General features: G+C 54.1%; 3 protein-coding genes across 10 annotated transcripts in view; 1 reads left to right on the top strand and 2 right to left on the bottom strand.

Moving 5' to 3' along the window:
• Positions 1–847: 847 nt before the first annotated feature.
• Positions 848–10,369, top strand: DDHD2 (DDHD domain containing 2). Its single transcript, XM_071729172.1, has 16 exons — positions 848–1,412; positions 2,468–2,658; positions 3,460–3,549; positions 3,787–3,907; positions 4,444–4,533; positions 5,468–5,603; positions 5,879–6,087; positions 6,853–7,148; positions 7,314–7,409; positions 7,702–7,827; positions 7,917–8,072; positions 8,147–8,249; positions 8,348–8,536; positions 9,178–9,340; positions 9,565–9,683; positions 9,979–10,369. The coding sequence occupies exons 1-15, from the start codon at positions 863–865 to the stop codon at positions 9,653–9,655; spliced, it is 2,607 nt and encodes an 868-aa protein (XP_071585273.1). The 5' UTR covers positions 848–862; the 3' UTR covers positions 9,656–9,683; positions 9,979–10,369.
• Positions 10,370–11,045: 676 nt separating this feature from the next.
• On the bottom strand, positions 11,046–14,750 carry PLPP5 (phospholipid phosphatase 5). 3 transcript variants are annotated; one of them, XM_071729208.1, is made up of 7 exons: positions 14,672–14,750; positions 14,159–14,267; positions 13,601–13,691; positions 13,320–13,383; positions 12,857–12,981; positions 12,235–12,405; positions 11,046–12,135 (listed from the first exon to the last, which is right to left on the bottom strand). In XM_071729208.1, the coding sequence occupies exons 1-7, from the start codon at positions 14,743–14,745 to the stop codon at positions 11,966–11,968; spliced, it is 804 nt and encodes a 267-aa protein (XP_071585309.1). In that variant the 5' UTR covers positions 14,746–14,750; the 3' UTR covers positions 11,046–11,965. The 3 variants fall into 3 exon arrangements, with proteins under 3 accessions (XP_071585309.1, XP_071585310.1, XP_071585311.1); XM_071729209.1 differs by having other exon boundaries at positions 11,555–12,135; positions 14,701–14,743; XM_071729210.1 differs by lacking the exons at positions 14,159–14,267; positions 14,672–14,750 and having other exon boundaries at positions 11,555–12,135; positions 13,320–13,463.
• Positions 14,751–15,202: 452 nt separating this feature from the next.
• Positions 15,203–20,746, bottom strand: part of NSD3 (nuclear receptor binding SET domain protein 3) — a 40,382-nt gene continuing 34,838 nt past the window's right edge. For all 6 annotated transcript variants that reach the window (XM_071729156.1, XM_071729159.1, XM_071729161.1 and 3 more), the window contains one exon: positions 15,203–20,684. In XM_071729156.1, coding sequence (XP_071585257.1) covers positions 20,440–20,684 — 245 coding nt within the window. In that variant the 3' untranslated portion in view covers positions 15,203–20,439. The remainder of the gene's footprint in view (positions 20,685–20,746) is intronic.

The raw sequence follows: 20,746 nt of genomic DNA, 5'->3' as shown, positions 1-20,746 counted from the left end.
GGGGCAGCAGGATCCCAAACCAGTGCCCTGGTTCCCAAAACCACCACCGTGGTTCCCAAACCCCTGCCATGCGTGGGTTCTGCTGCTGAGCACCTCGTGCCCCAGGGCTTGTCCCTGCCATCCCGGGGTGGCACCCGGCAGGAAGGGGACGGTGCTGTGCCCACCCCACGCACCCCAGCCCACCCGCATCCGGCTCAGGGGGGGGTAATGACCCCCCTGGAGTCAAGAGTTGGGACACCAGAGTCTTAATTAGCACCGGCACCGCCTGCCTGCCCTGGCATTTGGGAACGGATCCAGCGGGACAGGGCTGAGCAACCTTCCCGGGAACTGCAGGCAGGGTGGAGAGCAGGCAGGGATGGCAGGGATGGAAGGGATGGAAGGGATGGAAGGGATGGAAGGGATGGAAGGGATGGATGGGATGGAAGGGATGGAAGGGATGGATGGGATGGAAGGGATGGATGGGATGGAAGAGATGGAAGGGATGGCTGGGATGGTAGGGATGGATGGGATGGTAGGAATGGTAGGGATGGAAGGGATGGATGGGATGGCAGGATATCAGGGATGGCAGGCAGGGATGGAAGGGATGGTAGGGATGGATGGGATGGCAGGCAGGGATGGCAGGGGTGGCAGGAATGGCAGGATATCAGGGCTGGCAGGATATCAGGGTTGTCAGGGATGTCAGGGATGTCAGGAAGGGAGGGATTGCAGGGATGTCAGGGATGTCAGGCAGGGATGTCAGGATATCAGGGATGGCAGGGATGGAAGGCAGGGAAGGCAGGGAAGGCAGGGATGGCAGGCAGGGATGTCAGGATATCAGGGATATAAGGCAGGGATGTCAGGATATCAGGGATATAAGGCAGGGATGTCAGGATATCAGGGATGTCAGGCAGGGCCCAGCCCCGTGACAGCAGCCGGCCCGGCCCCTCCGGCAGCTCCGCCCCGCGCTGGGCGGTTGACGGAGCCAAGCGGGGCCTGCGCTGCCAGCGGGACCGGGCCGGGCCGGGGAGCGGGACCGGAGACAGCACCGGGAGCAGCAGCGGGGCGGGGGGGCTTTCACCCCACGGACACGCGTGTGCCCCAAGGGGGAGGGGCGGTTGCTGACCCGCCGGGTCCGGACCTCCGCGACCCCCGGCGCGGGGGGGATCTGGGGGCAGCGGTCGCTATTTGGGAGGGGATCGGCGGGTCGGGGGGTGCGCAGCCCCCCGGCAGCCCCCCCGGCCCGGGCACCATGTCCACCCGAGAGCAGCCGCCGGCGCAGCCCCCCCCGGCCGAGGCAGCGGAGCCCGAGGGGGCGAACCGGTACGAGGCGGTGGTTCCGCACTGGTTCTACCGCAAGGTCAACGACCCCCGGGAGCGCTGGGTCCCCTTCAGCACGCAGGACTCGGAGAGGCTGGAAGAGGCTCACTGCTCAGGTAGGGCGGAAAAAAACCCGCAGGCAAACCCGCACCCCTCCTCTCCCCAGCCCGGCTTCCCCTCTGCCCTCATCGGCGCTATTTTTAAATTGCCCTTTTGGTTCTAAATACCCAGTACCTGCCCTTAAAATCGCCGTGAGGGACCGGCCTGGTAAGGGAGAGCATCAGGTGTGTGCGCAGGGGGAGCAGAGGGAAATTCCCTGGGCACAACCAAGGCTTCTCCCTGGGACCTCAACGTTTCCCCTTGGGTATTTTAAATTGTGATTTTTTTTTTTTTTTTTTTTTAATTTTTTTTTTTTTTTTTTCTTGGCAACGGACCTACTGCTAGGGCTGGAAATGCATGAATAAGGAAGCATGGAGTGGTCTGACCTCATTCACTTGATAGAGGCTCTAAATTATATATATATATATATATATATATAATCATACTGCAAAGGCAGCCTGCTGGTGTGGATGGGAGAAGGCAGCAGTTCCTCTGGGGAGGTGACTGGAGCCCTGCCTGCTCCTGGAGGTGCTGCCTTGGCTCTGCTCTGAGCCTCCTGCTGCCCAATATTCCCTCTCTGCCAGGATCAGAGTTGTCCCCATCCTCCTTCTTGGTGTCAGTGCTGCTGGTCCCCAGCACAGCCTGGCACTGGGTGCTCGGTGCCAGCCTGGCCAGCAGGCAGACCCAAAAAGCAGCAGAACTGAGAGAACGTGAAGCCCACGTTGGGATCTGTGTGGAGTTCTCTGTTTAGGGGGGGAATGGCTCGGAGAGCAGCAGCTCCACCAGTCACCAGTGCACTTCCCAGGGCCACAGATTCGTGTTTGACCACCTAAGTAAGGCAGGAAGAGTCCACGTGCCTGAACTAGAGAGGAAGACAGTTGTAGCTCAATACCTTCATCTTCCCTTCTGCCTCTGGGGGAAGTTTGACTCGGGGCATCTCTCCCAGGATGTTGTTTGTACAGGCTGGGGAGGGGAGGGGGGTTTGCTGCCCACAGAAGGTGCCCCAGCCTCACCCCTCTGCCCTGGCGTGCTGCTTGGCAGTGTGATTAACCCCAGGCCTTGGTCCCTGCAGGGGGAGATGGAGCAGATGTGGTTGTGCCCACGTCGGGGGGTCGGTACGACGTGCTCCTGGGGCAGAGGCAGCGCGTGGCCGTGTACTGGGAGGAGGAGGTGGCCGAGGTCCGACGCTGCACCTGGTTTTACAAGGGGGACAAGGACAACAAGTACATCCCCTACTCGGAGGCCTTCAGCGAAGAACTGGAGGTAAAACACATCCATCTTGCTTTCCCACTGTCCCCGATGTCCCAAACTCCATACGGGGCAAGTGGCACCGCGGCCGTGCCTGAGGACACGAACTTGAAAGAGGCTTTGGCACAGTGTTCCTGCAGCTGATTAACACAACCCTGAAGGCTCCCAGCCTGCCATGCCTGGCTGGCCTCCCCTTCCTCCTGCCCTCTCCTAGACCTCTTGCCATCCTCCTGCTCCCCAGGGGCTCTCGCCGTGCCACACACCCCTGCCCGTGCCTGCAGCCTTCCCTTTCCAGCTTTGCTCTGATTTTTCCTGACCCTGTCTGCTCCAACTCCAGTTTGCCTCTCCTTGTGAGGATTGTCCTCACTCTGCTCATAGTTTCACCAAATCCCAGGGAGTTGTGAGTGGCAGAAAGAGGAAAATCATCGTTGCAGGGACCCCTGAGTGTGTCAGAGACTTCAGTGGTCTTGTCCTCTTAATGGCTGGAGACTTCTCTTTGGAAGGATATATATACACATATTTATATATAGATACATACATTTAAAGCCATACATCTTTACAATAACCTGCAGTACCAAACCAGACAGTTCTGAATTGATGGGGCAGCCTGATGAGGCCATTAAAGTGGGGGCTGCTTAGAAACCCTCTCTCAAGTGACACTCCGGTGACCCTGCTGCTCCTCCTGCTTGACCTGGCTGATTTCTGCCTCTCTCACAAAGGGTGTTGCTGTCAAATGGGTGGGGAATGTCCCAGGTGGTTGAATATTCCTGGGAATACCTTCAGCTGATTATTCACAGAGGCTGTTCTGCTCTGTAGGAAGCTTACATGGTTGCTGTGACCCTGGATGAGTGGAAGAAGAAGTTGGAGTCTCCTAGCAGGGAAGTCATCATCTTGCACAACCCAAAGGTGAGGAGGGCCTGGCCTGCTGACAGCAAGAACACCTCCTTCCTCCTCCCGAGGGCCTCTCTTGCTGCTCCTCTGCCTTTATGCCCTTTCTTTTCACCACGGCTGCTGCAAAACCAGCTCTGCCCAAAGAGCATCCCCCTCGCCTCCCCCCTGCCACCAGTCTCACCCAGTGGGTTTCTCCTCTGTGTAACCACGGTGTGGGGTGCAGATAATGAAGAGTTTCCCCTTGTTCCCAAGCTGATGGTGCACTACCAGCCCGTGGCCAGCTCTGACGAGTGGGGCTCCACTCCCACCGAACAAGGTCGTCCCCGGACTGTGAAGAGAGGGGTTGAAAACATCGCTGCTGAGATCCCCAATGGTGAGCTTGCTCCTCCCTCTCTCTCTCTCCCACCCACCCGGAGCTGTAGAGTTTGTTTTCCAACCTGTTCGCTCAGAAAGGGCTGGCAGGAGCCCTCATGATCCTGTAAATGAAGCACAGACCTGGATTTCTCCTGCTGGAAGGAACTGAGTGGTTTTCAGAATCCTTCTTTGCACCAGAGAGCACGGGGGACTATGAGACCCCAGGGGAGGAGGCAAAGTGCCCCCAGCTCCTGCCCCCCAACTGGGGGGTCACCCCGAGCTCTGGTTGTTTGCAGAGGAGCAGAGTTTTCTCCCCGTGGTGGGGACACGGCTTTGTCACCCACCGAAATGTTGGTGGCTTTGCAGAGCAGGTCTGGGTGTCAGCTCTGTCCCTCAGCTCCCGGCCAGCCCTCGGGGACTTGTCAGGCAGCCACTCCAGTCTAAGCCCTTCCTTACCCCGGCGGGGAAGCCCCTATGCAAATTCAGAGAAAAAGAAGAAGAAGACACCTCCCCCCGGTGCCTGCCTGGCGGCTCCAAACCCTTCTCTGTCCCCAGGAGAGCCCCTGCAGATCGATCACTTGGTGTTCGTGGTTCACGGCATCGGCCCCGCCTGCGACATCCGCTTCAGGAGCATCGTGCAGTGTGGTAGGTGTGGAGCTTTCCTGCCACGCAGGGCTTGGAGCAGAGCCGGGGAATCCTGCTCTTGCCTGGAGGAGGATGGGGAATGCTGTCGCAGCATCCCGGCCATGCCCACGTTCGGGCTGGGAAGCTGCAGGGTGGGATTTGCTGCTCGCACTTGTGCACCACAACTTCTCATCTCTGTGGGTTTCTGCTCACAACAGGGAAGTTTCCCCACGCTGTATAAGGGGTTTCCAATTAGCTGTCCAAAGCTGGGAAGGTAATCAGTCACCTGCTCAGCCTGGGGGTTCCCTGGCAGCCCCCCACCCCACAGAGCCCAAGCCCTGGGACACTGCAGGGATGCAGACATCTAGGGAGCTGAGATTTTTTCACAGGAATCTGTCTTTAGCTCCTACAGAACACACCTGGGCTTGACTGCACTCTGTTCTTCTCTGTGCTCCTCTGATCAAACTATTCCCAAGCCTGCTGTCCATTTGGAATGGGGGGAACCAGCCTCTCAGAGCTAATTCCAAGTTCATCTCCTCCCTTAGGATTCCCTCTCCAACACTTTCATCTTTACAGCACATTTTTTTACCCATCTTAAACTCCTGAAAGTACCTTTCTTCCCATGACTGCTGTGTTAAAAGCCCTGCCTGTGCAGAAAGGAGCCTTGCTGCAGATGGAACAGCAAATTGTATATCATCTATATTATCTATACTATGTATTATGCATTATATATTACATATATGTGCAGATGTACCTGTAAACATATATATATATTATATATACACAAGTGTATATTGTATTTAAAGATTTGTCCTAGGGCAGCAGCAGATTAAAGACCCTGGCGGGAATTCTTCTGGGTCCCAATCTTTCCTCTCACCTCACAGAGTCTTTGCTGTGGGTGCTGCCCTGCAGCTGGCTCAGATCCCCCCTCCCCCTGCTCTTTTTTTTTTTCCAGTGAATGACTTCAGGAACGTCTCTCTCAGCATGCTGCAGGCACACTTCAGGAAGGCACAGGAGCAGCAGCAGATCGGGCGGGTGGAATTCCTGCCTGTCAACTGGCACAGCTCCCTCCATTCCACTGGTGTGGATGTGTGAGTGCCCTTGGGGACAGCCACCTCCCCCCCAGCCCCCTGCAAAGGGCACAGCCCCCTCCTGCCCGAGCCCTGCGGGCACAGGGGATGCTCAGGGCTGAGCAGGAGGGTTGGGGTCCCACGGGGCTGTGAGAGCACAGGCTGTGCTCTGCCTTGGGGCTGAGGCCCTGGGTTACAACGTTCTGCCCTTTGGGGTGGCAGCAGTCCTTTTTCTGACTTCTCATTGGGCTTTAGAAAGGTTCCCACCCCCCCTCCTCCTCCTCCCCTCCCCGCAGTGACCTGGAGCGAATCACCCTGCCCAGCATCAACCGCCTGCGGCACTTCATCAACGACACCATCCTGGACGTCTTCTTCTACAACAGCTCCACGTACTGCCAGACCATCGTGGACACGGTGGCCTCGGAGATGAACCGTCTGTACCACCTCTTCCTCCAGAGGAACCCCCTCTTCAGCGGGGGGGTCTCCATCGCGGGGCACAGCCTGGGTGAGGGGCTTCACCCGGGGGCAGGGCTGCGTCCCCGGGGAGGAGGTGGCTGGGGGCTGCCCTGGAGGAGATGCTGATGCTCTCTTTCTCTTTCTCCTTCTCTCTTTCTCTTTCTCCTTCTCTCTTTCTCCTTCTCTCTTTCTCCTTCTCCTTCTCTTTCTTTCTCCTTTGCTCTTTCTCTTTCTCCTTCTCTCTTTCCCCTCCTCTTTCTCTTTCTCCTCCTTTCTCCTTCGCCTTCTCTTTCTTTCATCTTCTCCTTCTCCTTTCTCCTCTTTCTCCTTTCTCCTTCTCTCTCTCTTTCTCCTTTCTCCTTCTCTTTCTCTTTCTCCTTCCTCCTTCTCTTTCTTTTTCCTTTCTTCTTCTCCTTTCTCCTCCTTTCTTCTTCTCTTTCTCTTTCTCCTTCTCTTTCTCCTCCTTTCTCCTTCTCTTTCTCCTCCTTTCTCCTTCTCCTTTCTCCTTCTCCTTCCTCCTTTCTCCTTCTCCCTTCTTCCTTCTCCTTCTCTTTCTTTTTCCTTCTCTTTCTCCTTCTCCTTCTCTTTATCGTTTTCCTTCTCTTTCTCCTTTCTTCTTCTCCTTTCTCCTTTCTCCTTCTCCCTTCTTCCTTCTCCTTCTCTTTATCTTTTTCCTTCTCTTTCTCCTTCTCCTTCTCCTTCTCTTTATCTTTTTCCCTTTCTCCTTCTCCTTTCTTCTTCTCCTTTCTCCTTCTCTTTATCTTTCTCTTTCTCTTTCCCCTTCTCCTTCTCTTTCTCCCTGCCTGTTTTCCAGGCTCACTCATTTTGTTTGATCTCCTGACCAACCAGAAAGCTGCTCCCGAGGAGGAGGAGGAGGGGGAGGTAGGTGTGATCCATCGGGCCCCGGGGGGTGTTCCTGCAGGAGAAAGGAGACTCCAAAAGGCTCCGGAGAAAGGAGGAGAGCAAACCCCATGCTGGCTGTGCTCACAGGGGCACAGGTTGGCCTCCAGCAGCAGGGGAATTGAGGAGGTGAAAGAAATCCTGAAGGAGCTGGAGCTGTCTGAATATTGTGATGTCTTTGAAAAGGAGAAGATGGACGGGCAGGCACTGGTAAGAGCTCTCCTGTTCTGCTCTCTTCTGGTTCTTCTCTGCTTTTCATCTCAGCCCTCCCACCCTCTGCTCATCTTCCTGGAACTGAGTCACTTGCCCCTGAAATGACAGAGGGCAGGAACACCCCCCACACCTCTGCTGATACCTGGGTTGCTTATCTCCCAGTTCTTGTGCACGGAGAACAACCTTAAAGAAATGGGAATCCCCTTAGGACCAAGGATGAAGATTCTCCACTACATCAGCTCCCAGAGGCAGATGCAGGTTTGTCTTCTGCTCACCTGGTGTTCACCCAGGTCCCCTCTCACTGCCCTCAGGACCAGCTCCTGTCCCAGTTCATCCCTCAGCACCCTCAGCTCCTTGTTCCTGGCTCCCCCTCTGGGTGGCTGTGGTGGCAGAGCTGCAGGTCCCCTTGTCCCAGGGCCTGGCAGGAGGTGACAGAGCAGCAGGACTTGTCACAGGGGGGTAGAGACTGATGTTGGTGCTGCCAGCTGAGGAGGGGCTGTGCCAGGAGGATGCTCCTGGCTGCAGGAGGTTCCCATCTCTCTTGCTGCAGGACCAGAGCTCAGCAGTTCCCCGGCACCCTGGGGGGCAGGGGGCACCCCCTGGGTCCCCATCACAGCACCAGGACAGCCCAGAGGACAACAGGAATTGCCAGTACCGGGACATTGGCTTAGGACAGGTACTGCCCAGCTCAGCAGGAGCCAGGCACCCCTCAGACCAGCACCCAGCTCTTCTCCTGAGCCCACCCCCTCTCTGCCTCTCCCCCAGGTCTCAGCTAACTACCCCCAGCTGGACTACAAGCCCACCATCTTCTTTGCTTTTGGGTCTCCCATCGGGATGTTCCTAACAGTGCGGGGGGTGAAGAGGATCAACCCCAACTACAGCCTCCCCACCTGCAAGGGCTTCTTCAACATCTTCCACCCCGTGGGTACCCGAGCCAGAGCCCCCCTGCCCCAGGGAACCATCCTGGGCTCATCCTCCTCCTTTTCTCCCCACAGTTTGACCCGGTGGCCTACAGGATCGAGCCCATGATTGTCCCAGACCTGGAGTTTGAGCCCATGCTGCTGCCCCACCACAAGGGCAGGAAGAGGATGCACCTGGGTAAGGGGGGGCACGGCCTCTTCCCCCCCCCCCCCCAAACCCCCACAGCCCGGGCTGCAGCCCCCAGCCCCACACCGACCCCTCCTCCTGCCTCACAGAGCTGAAGGAAGGGCTGACCCGAATGAGCCTGGACCTGAAAAACAATCTCCTGGGGTCCCTGCGGGTGGCCTGGCAATCCTTCACCCGGGCCCAGCTCCCAGCCCTGGAGGCAGCCAGCACCGACACCGGCACCAGCACCAGCACCAGCACCGAACCGGAGCCGGAAGCTGCAGCAGAGAAGGAGCCGGGTGGGTGTTGCTGTGGGGAGGGGGCAGCCAGGGGTCCTGCCCCCCCGAGGAGGGGCTTGGGCTCCCTGAGCCCATCCCAGCATCCCGAGCCCATCCCAGCATCCTGAGCCCATCCCAGCATCCTGAACCCATCCCAGCATCCTGAGCCCATCCCAGCATCCTGAGCCTATCCCAGCATCCCGAGCCCATCCCAGCATCCCGAGCCCATCCCAGCATCCCGAGCCCATCCCAACACGCTGAGCCCATCCCAGCATCCTGAGCCTATCCCAGCATCCCGAGCCCATCCCAGCATCCTGAGCCCATCCCAGCATCCTGAGCCCATCCCAGCATCCTGAACCCATCCCAGCATCCTGAGCCCATCCCAGCATCAACCCCCTCCTCAGCCCTTGGAGCTGCTCGGGGCTCCCCAGGTGCAGTGACCCCCCTGCTGCTGCCTGCTGGAGGGGTGGGGGGGGGAGAACCTGCCTCTTCTGGGGGTCTCAGCCCTTTGTAAGCCCCCCAAGCCCCTCACCCTGCTCTGGCTGCCTCTTTGCTAAGAGGGAGCCCTGGGGAAGAAGGAGCCAGCACTGAAGCTGGGGGGAAGGGGAGGGGGATGCTGCTGCCCCTCAGCTGAACCTCCTGGCTCTTCTCCATCCCTCCAGTCCTGAAGTCAGAGGAGCCCAGCGTGGCAGGGAAGGAGGAGGGGTCCCTCATCAACGTGGGGAGGCTGAACGGGGGGAACCGCATCGACTACGTGCTGCAGGAGAAGCCAATAGAGAGCTTTAACGAGTATTTATTTGCACTTCAGGGGCATCTCTGCTACTGGTAAGCTTCAGATTCACCTCTGGTGTCAGCAGAGTGCCAGTGGTTTGAAAGCCATTTAAAAGCAGCCAAAGCCCTGAGTGATGGGGGTCTCTGGTCCTGCCCGTGGGGGGTGGGCAGAGGACAGAGCCTGGTGGAGTTCCCCTTGCCTGGTCCTGCCCACTGCAGCTGCCAGGGATGTCCTCAGGGTCCCCCCCCCCTCTGATGGCCATGTCCTCCTGCCCCAGGGAGTCAGAAGACACTGTTCTGCTGGTTCTGAAGGAGATTTACCAGACAAAAGGGATCACACTGGATCAACCCTTGCCAGGAGGCCAATGACCACCCTGTGCTGCTCTGGCTGCTGGATGTAAGTCACCTCACTTCTGAATTTCCCCGGACACCTCAGAGGATATTGGGTCCCTTTGGGGGATGATATTCCTTACTGACAGCCGTGCCTGAGGCAGGAGTTGCTGTCAGGTGGTTTTTTTCCTTTGGTCTGTCATTGTTTTTGGGTTCTTCCCTCTTGCCCTGCACACCAGCACTGCTGCACACAGGGAGAGTTCATGAACTGTGGGAGAGGGGAACAAACCCCTGGGTGCAGGAGGTTGGGCTGGGTGGGTTTGGGTCTGCCCCGTGGCCACGTCCTCCTTTTGCTTTCTTAGATCCAATTCAAGTGAGTACTCACCAGGAAGGTCCAGGTTTCTCCTCTGCCTTCCTCTCTCCTCTGCTGCTGTGCCCCGCATGCTGCTTCCCCAGTGCTTGCTGCTGCCTGGAGATGAGGACGATTTTCCTCCACTTTGGGTAGGGGAAAAAAAAAACAAAAACCAAAAACCAAAACCCATCGAGGGAAAACACTTCTGCTGGAGCAGACACAGCACCTGCCCTGTGACTCCCCACGGCAACAGGTACTTTGCACCCTCCACCCTGCCAGCTCTCACTGCAGCTCCTCCAGCTCAGCTCTCTGGGACCCAGTGCCGAGGGTCTGACTGCTCCTGGTGCAGTGAGGACACTCAGAGCTTTGTGACTTGGAGGAGGAATAAAAGCCTTAAACACGCAGCCTGGAGAGAGCTCAGGCAGCCCCGTGGAGTGAAGGAGCTGGCTGGCTTCTCCCTGCCCCACCAGGAGCAAAGAGTGGGGGCTCTGGGAGGTGGCACCTGGGGGTCAGCACCCATGAAGGTGCCCACCAACCATCCTCACCTCCTCCAGCTGCTGCCCCGGGGTCTGCCCTGGCACACAGCTCCCCAGAGCTGGTGGTGTGCCCCTCACCCTGCTCCTGCAGCCTCACCCAGCCCAGGGTGGGCCCCACAACCTCCCTGGGGCTGCAGAGGGGGGGGGGAAGCTTCACCCCCAGCTCCAGCTCCAGCCAGACCTGGGTGTGTGGGGTGGTTGCTGTGACAGCCTTTGGAAGGAGCCAAACCACTTCCCCTCCCACTTTTGCCCTGCATGGGCTGAGGAGCCTTTTCCCCACTGCCTGTGTGCTTGCCCTGCTTCGTTCCACATCATTTGCACTGTTTGGAAAGTTCTGTTTGCAGCCTCCATCCCCTCCCCCCATCCCACCCCCAAGGAACAGAAGCTGCTCTTTCACCTGAGAGCTCAGAGCCTGAGCTCCTGATTGCTAAAGCATCTCCTACAAGGGTAGGAGGAGGAAGAGTCTTAAGCTGGGGCACTCTCATGATCAGCTTTTTAAGTTATGCACTTTGTAAAAAATTAATAATAATAAAAAGCTAAATACATTTTAAATGCTATTTAATGTCTTTTACAGTAAAAGCCAAAATAAATGAGTGGATGACTGTGGTGTGTGCATCAACCCCCATGTGCACAATTCAGGGAAAAGTAAAGCTGTGTCTGTGCCTTACACTGCAGCTGCAGAGCCCATCCTGGTTTTCTCTTGAGGGTCCTGAGCGTGGCAGAGGCTTCCCCTGGCTCCTGGCATCTACAAACACTTGACCAAGAATTTGTGGAGGAGACTGGTAGCAAATTAATACTTTCAACAGTCCTGCCACGGAGCTGTGCAGGACTCAGCAGCACTTCACCCCTCCGTGGCCTGAGAAAACAAAGTGAAAAAAAAACCCCTCTCTGAAGGGATGCTGCCAGACAGCATTTCAGTTCCAACTTACAGCTCTATTAATGCTGCAAGAGAGAAACTCCTGTCTGAAACCCCCTGCAGACACCCAGGGGAAATGGCTTACCCAGGAATAAAGCCAGCCCTTGAAGTCAAGTTTTTAGTACCACAGCTCATTAAAAAAAATTAACCTCCTTTATTTGGCAAAGGAACTAAAATCAGGGCTGGCACAGTAACACCAAGGATGATGATCCTGGGGTCCTGCACCCCCTCCCCATGGGAGCTTCCCAGGGCAGCTCTGCGGGGTGGAAGGCAACCCCCTGATGATGCTTTCAGGACCACACCACTGCCACATTTTTTCCAGTTCTTGCTTCAGGACTTTTGGTACCCGGGGCTGTCCTCCTGCAGGCTTCGCACACCCAGTGCCTCAAAGCAGAGCAGGGAGGGAGGAAAGCCTCAAAATTCAGCTACGTGAAGCCACACAAACCCCTGAGCAGCACAACCTGCTCGGGTTCCAGGTTCATCCTCAGCCTCTTCTCACCCCGACCTCCCCTGCCCCAGCACAGAGGGGGCTGCAGAGCCCCTGTCTATATATCCAGGTGGAAGCTGGAAGCTGCAGGATGCTCCTGGTGTGCTGGCAGGGGCCTGGCTTTGTGCAGGAAGGGTTTGTGGCACATGGAGTCCATCAGAGGAGGGTAATACTGCCTGTAGCAGAGGTAGGCGAGCAGGAAGCCCATCCCCGAGCCAACCAGCACGTCTGTGGGCAGAGACCAGAGCAGGGTCACCTTCCCCTCACCTCCCCTTCCCCCCTCCCCAGCTGCTGCCCCCCACCAGTGACTCCTCCAGCTGCCCCCACCTTGCCAGTGGTGTTTGTAGTCACAGGTTCGGGACACGGCGATGAGGGTGGCGAGGAAGAGGGGGAGGAGGAAGGCGCAGAGGCGAAGAGCTCTGCTGCCCCGACCCGGGGAGAAACAGCGCAGCTTCCCCGCCAGGTAGAAGGCAGAGAAGGCAAGGCCAGAGAAGGCAACTGGAAGGGAAGGGAAGGGAAAAGGGAAGGGAAGGGAAGGGAAGGGAAGGGGAAAGGGAAGGGAAGGGAAGGGAAGGGAAGGGAAGGGAAGGGAAGGGAAGGGAAGGGAAGGGAAGGGAAGGGAAGGGAAGGGAAGGGAAGGGAAGGGAAGGGAAGGGAAGGGAAGGGGAGGGAAGGGGAAAGAGAAGGGAAGGGAAGGGAAGGGAAGGGAAGGGAAGGGAAGGGAAGGGAAGGGAAGGGGAAGGGAAGGGGAAGGGAAGGGGAAAGGGAAGGGGAAAGGGAAGGGGAAAGGGAAGGGGAAAGGGAAGGGGAAAGGGAAGGGAAAGGGAAGGGGAAAGGGAAGGGGAAAGGGAAGGGAAGGGGAAAGGGAAGGGGAAAGGGAAGTTTGGTGCCACGGGAAGAGCTCTGGGGGCTCTGCTGTGGCCGCAGGGGGAGGGGAGGGGACACTCACAGGAGGCGTGCCCGCTGGGGAAGCTCTTTCGTCCCTCGGCCACCACCCCGGGGTCACCCGTGCACAGCAGCTCCGCGTTGGCTCTCCCGTCCGGGAAGCATCGGTAGAAGAAGTCGGGCCGTGGCCTGGAGCAGGGAGCAGGGGGCACAGTCCTGGGCGGGGTGATGCTGAGATCCCTCCCCCCACCCCCTGGGCACCGTGAAATGAGGGAACCATCCCATCCACTCCCTGAACGTGTGCCAGAGCTCTGCTCCCTGGCACAGCCCTGGATGAGGGAGCCATTCCCAGAGGCAGCAGGTCCCCACCAGTGTTTCTTCTAATATTTTCTAGGAAAAAAACCCCACGTTCTTCCCAGGCTGAGTATATCCAAGTTCTGGCCCTTGCTCCTGTCATGGGAGGGGTGGCTCTACCCCCCCTCAGACATCCCTGCCCTCCCTGCAGAAGGAACAAATCTGCTGCTCACCTCCCCACGACGAGCTTCAGGGCGTTTGTGAAAACCCCGTTGAGGCTGAGAGCAAGGCTGGCAGCTGGGAGAGAGCAGAGAGGACACATCAGCATCACCCCCCCTGAACCTGCAGCTTCCAGGCACAGCTCAGCCCCAAAACCCCTGGCACAACGGTTGTGTCCCAGCAAAGGACTCAGCTGGGAGACCCAGACATCAGGACAGACCCCCCTGGCCCCCCCACAGCCCCGGGGCAGCCCCCTGGGGGGCTGCAGGTCTCTGGGTGATGATGAGGAGCTCACCAAGGAAACCTTCCCGTGTGTCTGCTCGGTCAGCACCCATCAGCAGCCTCGCCAGGAGGATGAGCAGTAAGGGAGACAGAAAGGAGATGAACTGCCACAAAAAGAGAGGAGGATTCTGTGGGTGAAGAAGACCCCGAGCAGCCTCTGGACACCGGGACACAACTGCTGAGAGTTTTAATTAAAATCCCTCCAGCAGAGCGGGGAGACTGGGGGAAAACATTTTCACAAGACAACACTGAAACCTTTGCTGCTTTCAAGCAAAACGTTCCCTGCCAGTGAAACTTCCATTATCCTTTGTGCTCCCTGTAACCTGGTGGTGAAATCGATGAGGAACAACAGAGAAAAAGCCCCCGCTGGGGCTTTATAAACTTCGATAAAACCCCGAGCACGCCCCTGGGGGGTAAAACCGAGAAGATGACACAGATTACGCAGATGTTGCTCAGTTTGCCCTAAGGTGCCGCCCTTCCCGTGCCCCTGGGGGGGGCACCCGGCTTCCCGGGAGGGTTCGGAACCCCCCGGTCTGTAATTGGAGACCCCCCCACCCCGACCCCAACTCACAAACATGGGCAGGGTGGGGACTCGGTCCGCCTGGACGTAGGGATTCTTGTAGAGCCAGAGCTCCTCGGGCTGGACCACGCGCTGGAAGGGAGGCAGGAACTCCATGATCCTGGGGGCGGGGAGAAGCAGAAATTAAAAAAAAACAACAAAAACCCCACAAAAATAAAAATGAAAGAAATCCGATTTGGGGCTGGCTGCAGCCGCACAACGAGGGATGCGGGGAGTGGGGGAGGAGGCGCCGGGGGGGGCCTCTGGGAATGCGGGGGCTTGAGACCACCTGGCAGGGACACGACTCCCCCCCCCAAAGCTGGGTCAGGACCCCCCAAACCTGAGCCAGGATCCCCAAAAGGGGGCTCAGGAACCCCAAAGAGGGGGCTCAGTACCCCCCCACCCAAACCGGGGCAGCAACCCCCCAGGTCCAGGACCCCGGACCCTGCGTCCATGACCCGCCCCCCCCCAGCCGTGCCCCGACCCCCCCCCCGGGCCGTGCCCCGTTCCCCCCGCCCCACAGACCCGCAAGCCGCCAGCAGCAGCCCCCGCACCGCCGCCTCCCCCGCCAGCTCGGCCGCACCGCCCGCCCGCCGCATGGCGCCCGCCCCGCAGCGGCACCGCGACCGCCCCGTCGGGGAGGAGCCCCGCGACCCTCCCGCCCCCCGACCCCCCCCCCAACCCCTGGGAGGGGAACTGACTCGGATGGAAAAAAAAAAGTTAAAAATAAAATAATAAAATAAAATAAAATAAAATAAAATAAAATAAAATAAAATAAAATAAAATAAAATAAAATAAAATAAAATAAAATAAAATAAAACAAAATAAAACAAAATAAAACAAAATAAAACAAAATAAAATAAACAAAATAAACCAAAACAAAATAAAATAAAACAAAATAAACCAAAATAAAATAAAACAAAATAAAATAAAACAAAATAAAATAAACAAACAAAACAAACAAAAAACAAACAAAAAACCAAACAAAACCCCCCAAAACAAAACAAAAAAACAGCCCTCAAAAAAACCTGAACAGACAAAACCAACCCCAAATCCTTTGGTCGTTGGAACATTCAGAACGATTTATTGAAGTCAACCTCAAGCAAAAGTTCAAATCAGTGGAATGTCATTAAAAACCTTTCCAAATGAATCCTCACGGAAGCAAAACCACATCTGAATCCCGAAGTATTTGTAAAATAAAAAAGGGCAACATCTCAGTAATATAATGTACAAAAATTATATGTTCCTACCATCACACACGTTCAGGAAGAAGCTAAATATTACAGGCAAGTCTAGGTACACTCTATCTAGTTTGACATGAGCTAGAGCTATGTACAGGTTAACCAAGCTTTACAGGTTTCACACTATGCAAGAGAACATAGGCCAAACAACAAAAAACCCCAAAATATCGTAAATCCCAAAGTCTATGCGGCAACATCAAGTCATGGTACAGTAATGCCCCAGGGAAAGGTAACACTACTCCCTTAGTGTCAAAGAGCTCCTAAGTCAGCCCCCAAAAACTCTTTATTATTCTTTAAGATACCGACTTCAGTGGATATCGATGCTTCGCTAGGAAAAGACTCGAGTGATCTCCTTAAAATAACATTTCACAGAATCTACAAAGTTTGTTACAGATAAACAAAGTCTACGGAAGGAACAACTCCACCAAGGTCACCCCCACCCAGCCCAGGGGAGCCCCCGGGGATTGGGGTTGTGCAGCTTCACTCACCTGGAGACACGGGGGGGGTCAGAGCCCGGGACCCCCCCCCGGGACCCCCTCCCACCCCTGGCTGCACCTCCTCACCCCCTCTGTGACCACCGGGGGGGGGGGAGAGGGGCAGCAGACAGAGCCCCCAGGAAGGGGATTGCTCATCCAGCCTCTTTCTAACCCAAAAACGAGGGGAGGGTGTGCAGGGGGGGTGTGGGTCCTGGGGGGACCCCCAGACCCCATCCCCAGCTGGAGGGGAGGGGGCAGGGGTAGCAGCTGGCTCTGCAAACCTCACACCCACCCCCCCCCTCCAGCAGCTGGGAGCAGGAGGGGAGGGTGAACAAATGGCTTTGGCAAATTCATACATGATTTCCCTTTTTGATTTCCCACGAATTACACAAGTTTTGTATGCAAAGCAGACACTTCCAGCTCCCCACCTCCCCTCTGCAGAGCACTGAGAGCCCCTCAGGGGTAACACGGACCTGAGCTCCCTGCTCAGGGATAGAATGTAAGAGCAAACAGCAATTTTTAAATTTTTTTTTTTTTTTTTTCCGTTTTTTTTTTTTTTTTTTTTTTTTTTTTTCCTCAGAACAACACTGTGAACACATCCAAAGTGTAGGAGTGTCTGGTTAAGTGCAAATGTTTTTGCTACAGAGGGAGAAACGGGAAGGGGGAAGTCGATGGAGAATTGCAAGCAAAGGGACAGCACCACTCCCAGGCTGCTGCCTCCCCTGCAACGCACACACACAAACACCTCTGAGACAGCTGCTCTGAAAAACCCTCCCGTTCGCCACAATTCACTGTACAGAAAGCAGAAAGTAACTCCGGGGAAGTCAAAGACATTTTTCAATGTAGAATACAAAAAAAAAAAAAAAAAAAAAAAAAAAAAAAAAAAAAACCAAAACCGAAACAACCCCAAAAAGAAACAACAACAAAAAAATAAAAACAACCAAAAAAACCCCAAACAAAACCACACTACATTATGTATAAATAAAAAAAAAAAAAAAGCCATATAAGGAACTGCAGAGCTTCAAGTACATTAAACCCTGAATTCAATGAGGCAGAGGTTTCCATGTTAAAGTGACAACTTCGTACCAGCGCTGGACACCCCCTCCCACCCCCCCTCCCCCTCCCCACCCCCACATAGTTCTGTAAAGTTTCAATATATACAGATTTTTATGCTCATTACGAGTAACTGTGTCGTTCCCATTCTCTCCTGAAATCAAGGATGTTCTTTTCAGCAGAAAGGCCCAAATTCAACGTTCCATCCCTACTGACTCCATTTCAACCGATTCTCCAAGGCAGGGTTGGTGACCAGAGGAGGTGATTTATTTGCCCACAAAATTGCCTTTAACATCATCCTTCCTGAGCTGGAAATGCCTTCCACAGTCCATTGGCAGGAGAAGTCTACACTGAGAACCAGAAAGCTACAACAGCTGGATGGATGCTTGCACCAGGTATTCAAAATAATCTTGGGAATTATTGGTCTGCAGGAGGTCTGTGCTGTGCTGAGGTGCAAAAGGTTGAAAAAAAGCTCCAGGAAACAAGGAAATGTTGTTTAACTTTGCAGAGCAGCTCGGGCACTGCACTCCCCAGAGCACAGAGCTGCCCCAAAACTGAGAGCAAAAGGAGGGGACAGTGGGATGGTGACAAGGAGCAAGGGAGAGTCCTCAACTGCAGATTTCATTCCCAGCTCAGATCACAAAGCAGCCACAGTTCTGTCCATTTCTTCCATGAAACAACCCAATATCCCTTTTTTTTTGCAGCCCACAGGGACTGGATGCAGCAGCTGCACCCCCTCTGCTGATGCCATTGACCAATCCAGCTGTTAAACCTTTGCCTTACAGAAAAATTGCATTATTGTTCTATCCAGCCAGGAAAAAGGTTGATGAAATGCACTCTTTACCATCTTGTGTTTGGCACAGTGAGCAAAGCCCCTACAGTTACCACAATCATTCCCACAATCATTCCAATCAGGCATTTTCTTATCTCCAAACATTCAAGTTTTTTTTTTTTTTGACAAGATTCACTTTCTCTCCAATAGTGTGAAATCCAGTTCAGGCATTTTGTTCATGTACAAACTTATCAACCAATCTCCTCTTTTCCCTTTCAAGTCCAAGCCCTGGTGTTGGCTATTATTTATATCTTTTTTTTTTTTTTTTTCTTTTTTTCTTCTTTTTTTTTTTTCTTTTTTGGTGAACAAAAGGAGCACCTCTAAGAAGTTTAAAAGCAAAGTTAACCAAGACATCAAGTGGCATGGCACAGGAGTAGCAGCAGCCCTCAATTCACAGCATTTTACAAGTTTTTAAGCCTTCTGTGAAGCTTCCTGTGCCCTGTGGTGACCCATGGTCTGTGGCTCTTCCCTGCTCCCTGCCAGGGTCTTTTGGTGCCACCACACCAGTGCCCTCTGCTCCACAAGTGACCAAGGACACAGACTGACAATAAAAAAAAAAAACCAAAGCAGGGAGGTGGGCTCACACACAGCTCACCTGCAATGTTCAGCCTGCTGGAAGAGAAAACCATGAGAACATCACCAAGCCTCATAAATAATACAAAGTAAACACGTGGGGCCTCACAGACACTGCAGCAAGAGCCATGTTTGGAATCCTGGAAAGGTGAAAACACCCCCAGTAAGAGCTTAAAAAGAGACATTTATCACACAAAAATGTTAAGAAAAATAAAATCCTTTTTGTAAATTTTTTTTTTCTTTTTTTTCTGTAAAAAATACCAAAATATAGCACTGCTTTCAAGCAAGAGTAGTGTTCCAGACATTCACTGCAGCACAGACCACGAGATGAAGTGCTTTGTAGATCCCTCCAGCCCTCTGTACCCCAAACTGAGCCATGTCCATGGCACTCCTGCCACCCTGCAGACTCCTGGGGATGGGACTGCCAGGTCAGCTCAGTGGCACAGAAGCTGCTTGCAGAGCCTGTAGTGTATTCTGTAAGTTTAACATTGCACAGAAAAAAAAAAAATAAATCTCCCCCCTGTCCATAAATTTGAGGATGAGGAGGACACCAGCCAATGCCAAGACACGTCCTAAAATCCCACAGGTAAATTTTTTTCAGTCTAGTGAGAAATCACTATGTTCCTCCAGGTTTCTGCAAGCAGTTTTCCAGAGAAAAGGTTCTTAATTCAAATTTAGCCAGAATCCAGCATCACCTGATCATGACTCTTTTCCTTCAGGACCATTTTCAATACCCATTAGCAAAAAGCCATGCAGGGGCAGGGGGGGTCACAAAGACCCCTTCAGCCTGGGGAAACCAGACCCCTGAGGCTCTGCACACCAGGGGGGGGAGGAGGACAGGTTTTCCAAAGAAAAATCTGGAGCAGGTGCTTCCCAAAGCCACTTCCAAAGCCTGACTGAGGGAGCCTGTCCCTCTGCTGAGGAGCAGAGGAGACCCAAGAGAAAATACCCTGTTGACTGGAGAAGTGCTGAGATTTCCCTTAGCTCCAGCAACAATGAAGATGAAAATCAGAAGAGCTCTCTCAGCAAACAAACAAACACAAACACACACCAAAAAATCAAATCCAAGCATTCACTCAAAGCAAACACACACAGAGGGATGGGATTCCTTCAACACTCAGACTTCCCCTGAGGCTCAGAGGAGTCTGAGAAGCAGCAATAAGAACCACACTGATACAACTGCCAGGAGAGAGGAGCAAACTCCAAAGGTAACAAACACAGAACCAGTCCCCACTGACAGAGGAGTCCCAGGCAGAGCTCCCATGGGCAGGAGGAAGGCTTCATTCTGAGTCTGCTGCACAACATCACTGAGCTGGCAGACCCTCTGAACTAGGGAGGTTTTCCAAATGAGGTGGGAGAAAGAAACAACCACTGCAATTAACCTCTTCCTGATGCTCCACCTGCCTGCAAGCACTGATTACAGCTCTTGAGCATGGAACCATGATCTTGTCCTTCCTTAAACCGTGTCACAAGCACTTCCAAGAAGTCACACACCTGGTTTCTCACAGGAAAAGCTTCACAATAATATTCAAAAGCTACCATGATCTCTATCTAACCTACCTGCTCAAAATGCCTTTGAAAACAAATACTGGAATTGAGGCATTTCAGGGTGACCTGGTCTGAAACCCACATCTGTCCCTATGGGATCTCAACGTTACACAGAGTGGGGAGGATTTATTCTTATTGTAAACTAGACAGAAAAGTTACACTGGCTTTGCTGTTTTGTAGAGACACATTGACTGACTGAAGCCAGAGCTTCAACACCCTTTTAAAAATTAAATAAATAAATATGTTGCTATGTTTTGCTTTCTACACTCAAAAGAACATATTTTAAACAGAATATTCTTTTCACTGTCGAAAGGTCTACGTTTTTCTCTGACGGCCAAGATGCTTCTGGTTCCAAACATTAAAGAGCTGCTGTAGCACATTCAAGGGTAAAAGAAAGATCAAACAACAAAAAACAAAACACCACTGCCTGCTTCTGCTTGCTAAGATTAAATGGTCCCATTCCCAGCTCACACACGATGGCTCTGATGACAAAGACTGAATGTGTCACAGCAGTCTCCAGGTTCATTGCCTGTTTGCCCCTCTTCTCCCTTCCCTCGTGTTGAACCAAATTCACTCCTTTGCTGCTTCTTCTACAGGATTCTGTGCTTCCAATTTGCACTTTATCTTGCTCCAGTACTCGGGTGCCACAGGAGATTTGGGGTCATGTGCTGAGCAGCAGAGGCGGCCGTCCAGCGCCGAGGCCACCAGGGCTCCCTTCTCGTGGTCTCTGCAGAAGGAGTGTGGGCAGAACTCACAGAATGAAACTGCAGGGGTGCTACAGATGTCACACTGATGCCACGGACATTCCCACTTTCCTGGGGATGGGAGGAGAGAGACAGGAAGCTGAAATTAGTGTGTGTCAGGGACAGCACCGGCC

Source organism: Heliangelus exortis, chromosome 30, assembly GCF_036169615.1.
Source record: "Heliangelus exortis chromosome 30, bHelExo1.hap1, whole genome shotgun sequence".
Classification (NCBI taxonomy): domain Eukaryota; kingdom Metazoa; phylum Chordata; class Aves; order Apodiformes; family Trochilidae; genus Heliangelus; species Heliangelus exortis.
Note: the sequence above shows the minus strand (reverse complement) of the source record. Positions and strands in the feature narration are given on the sequence as shown.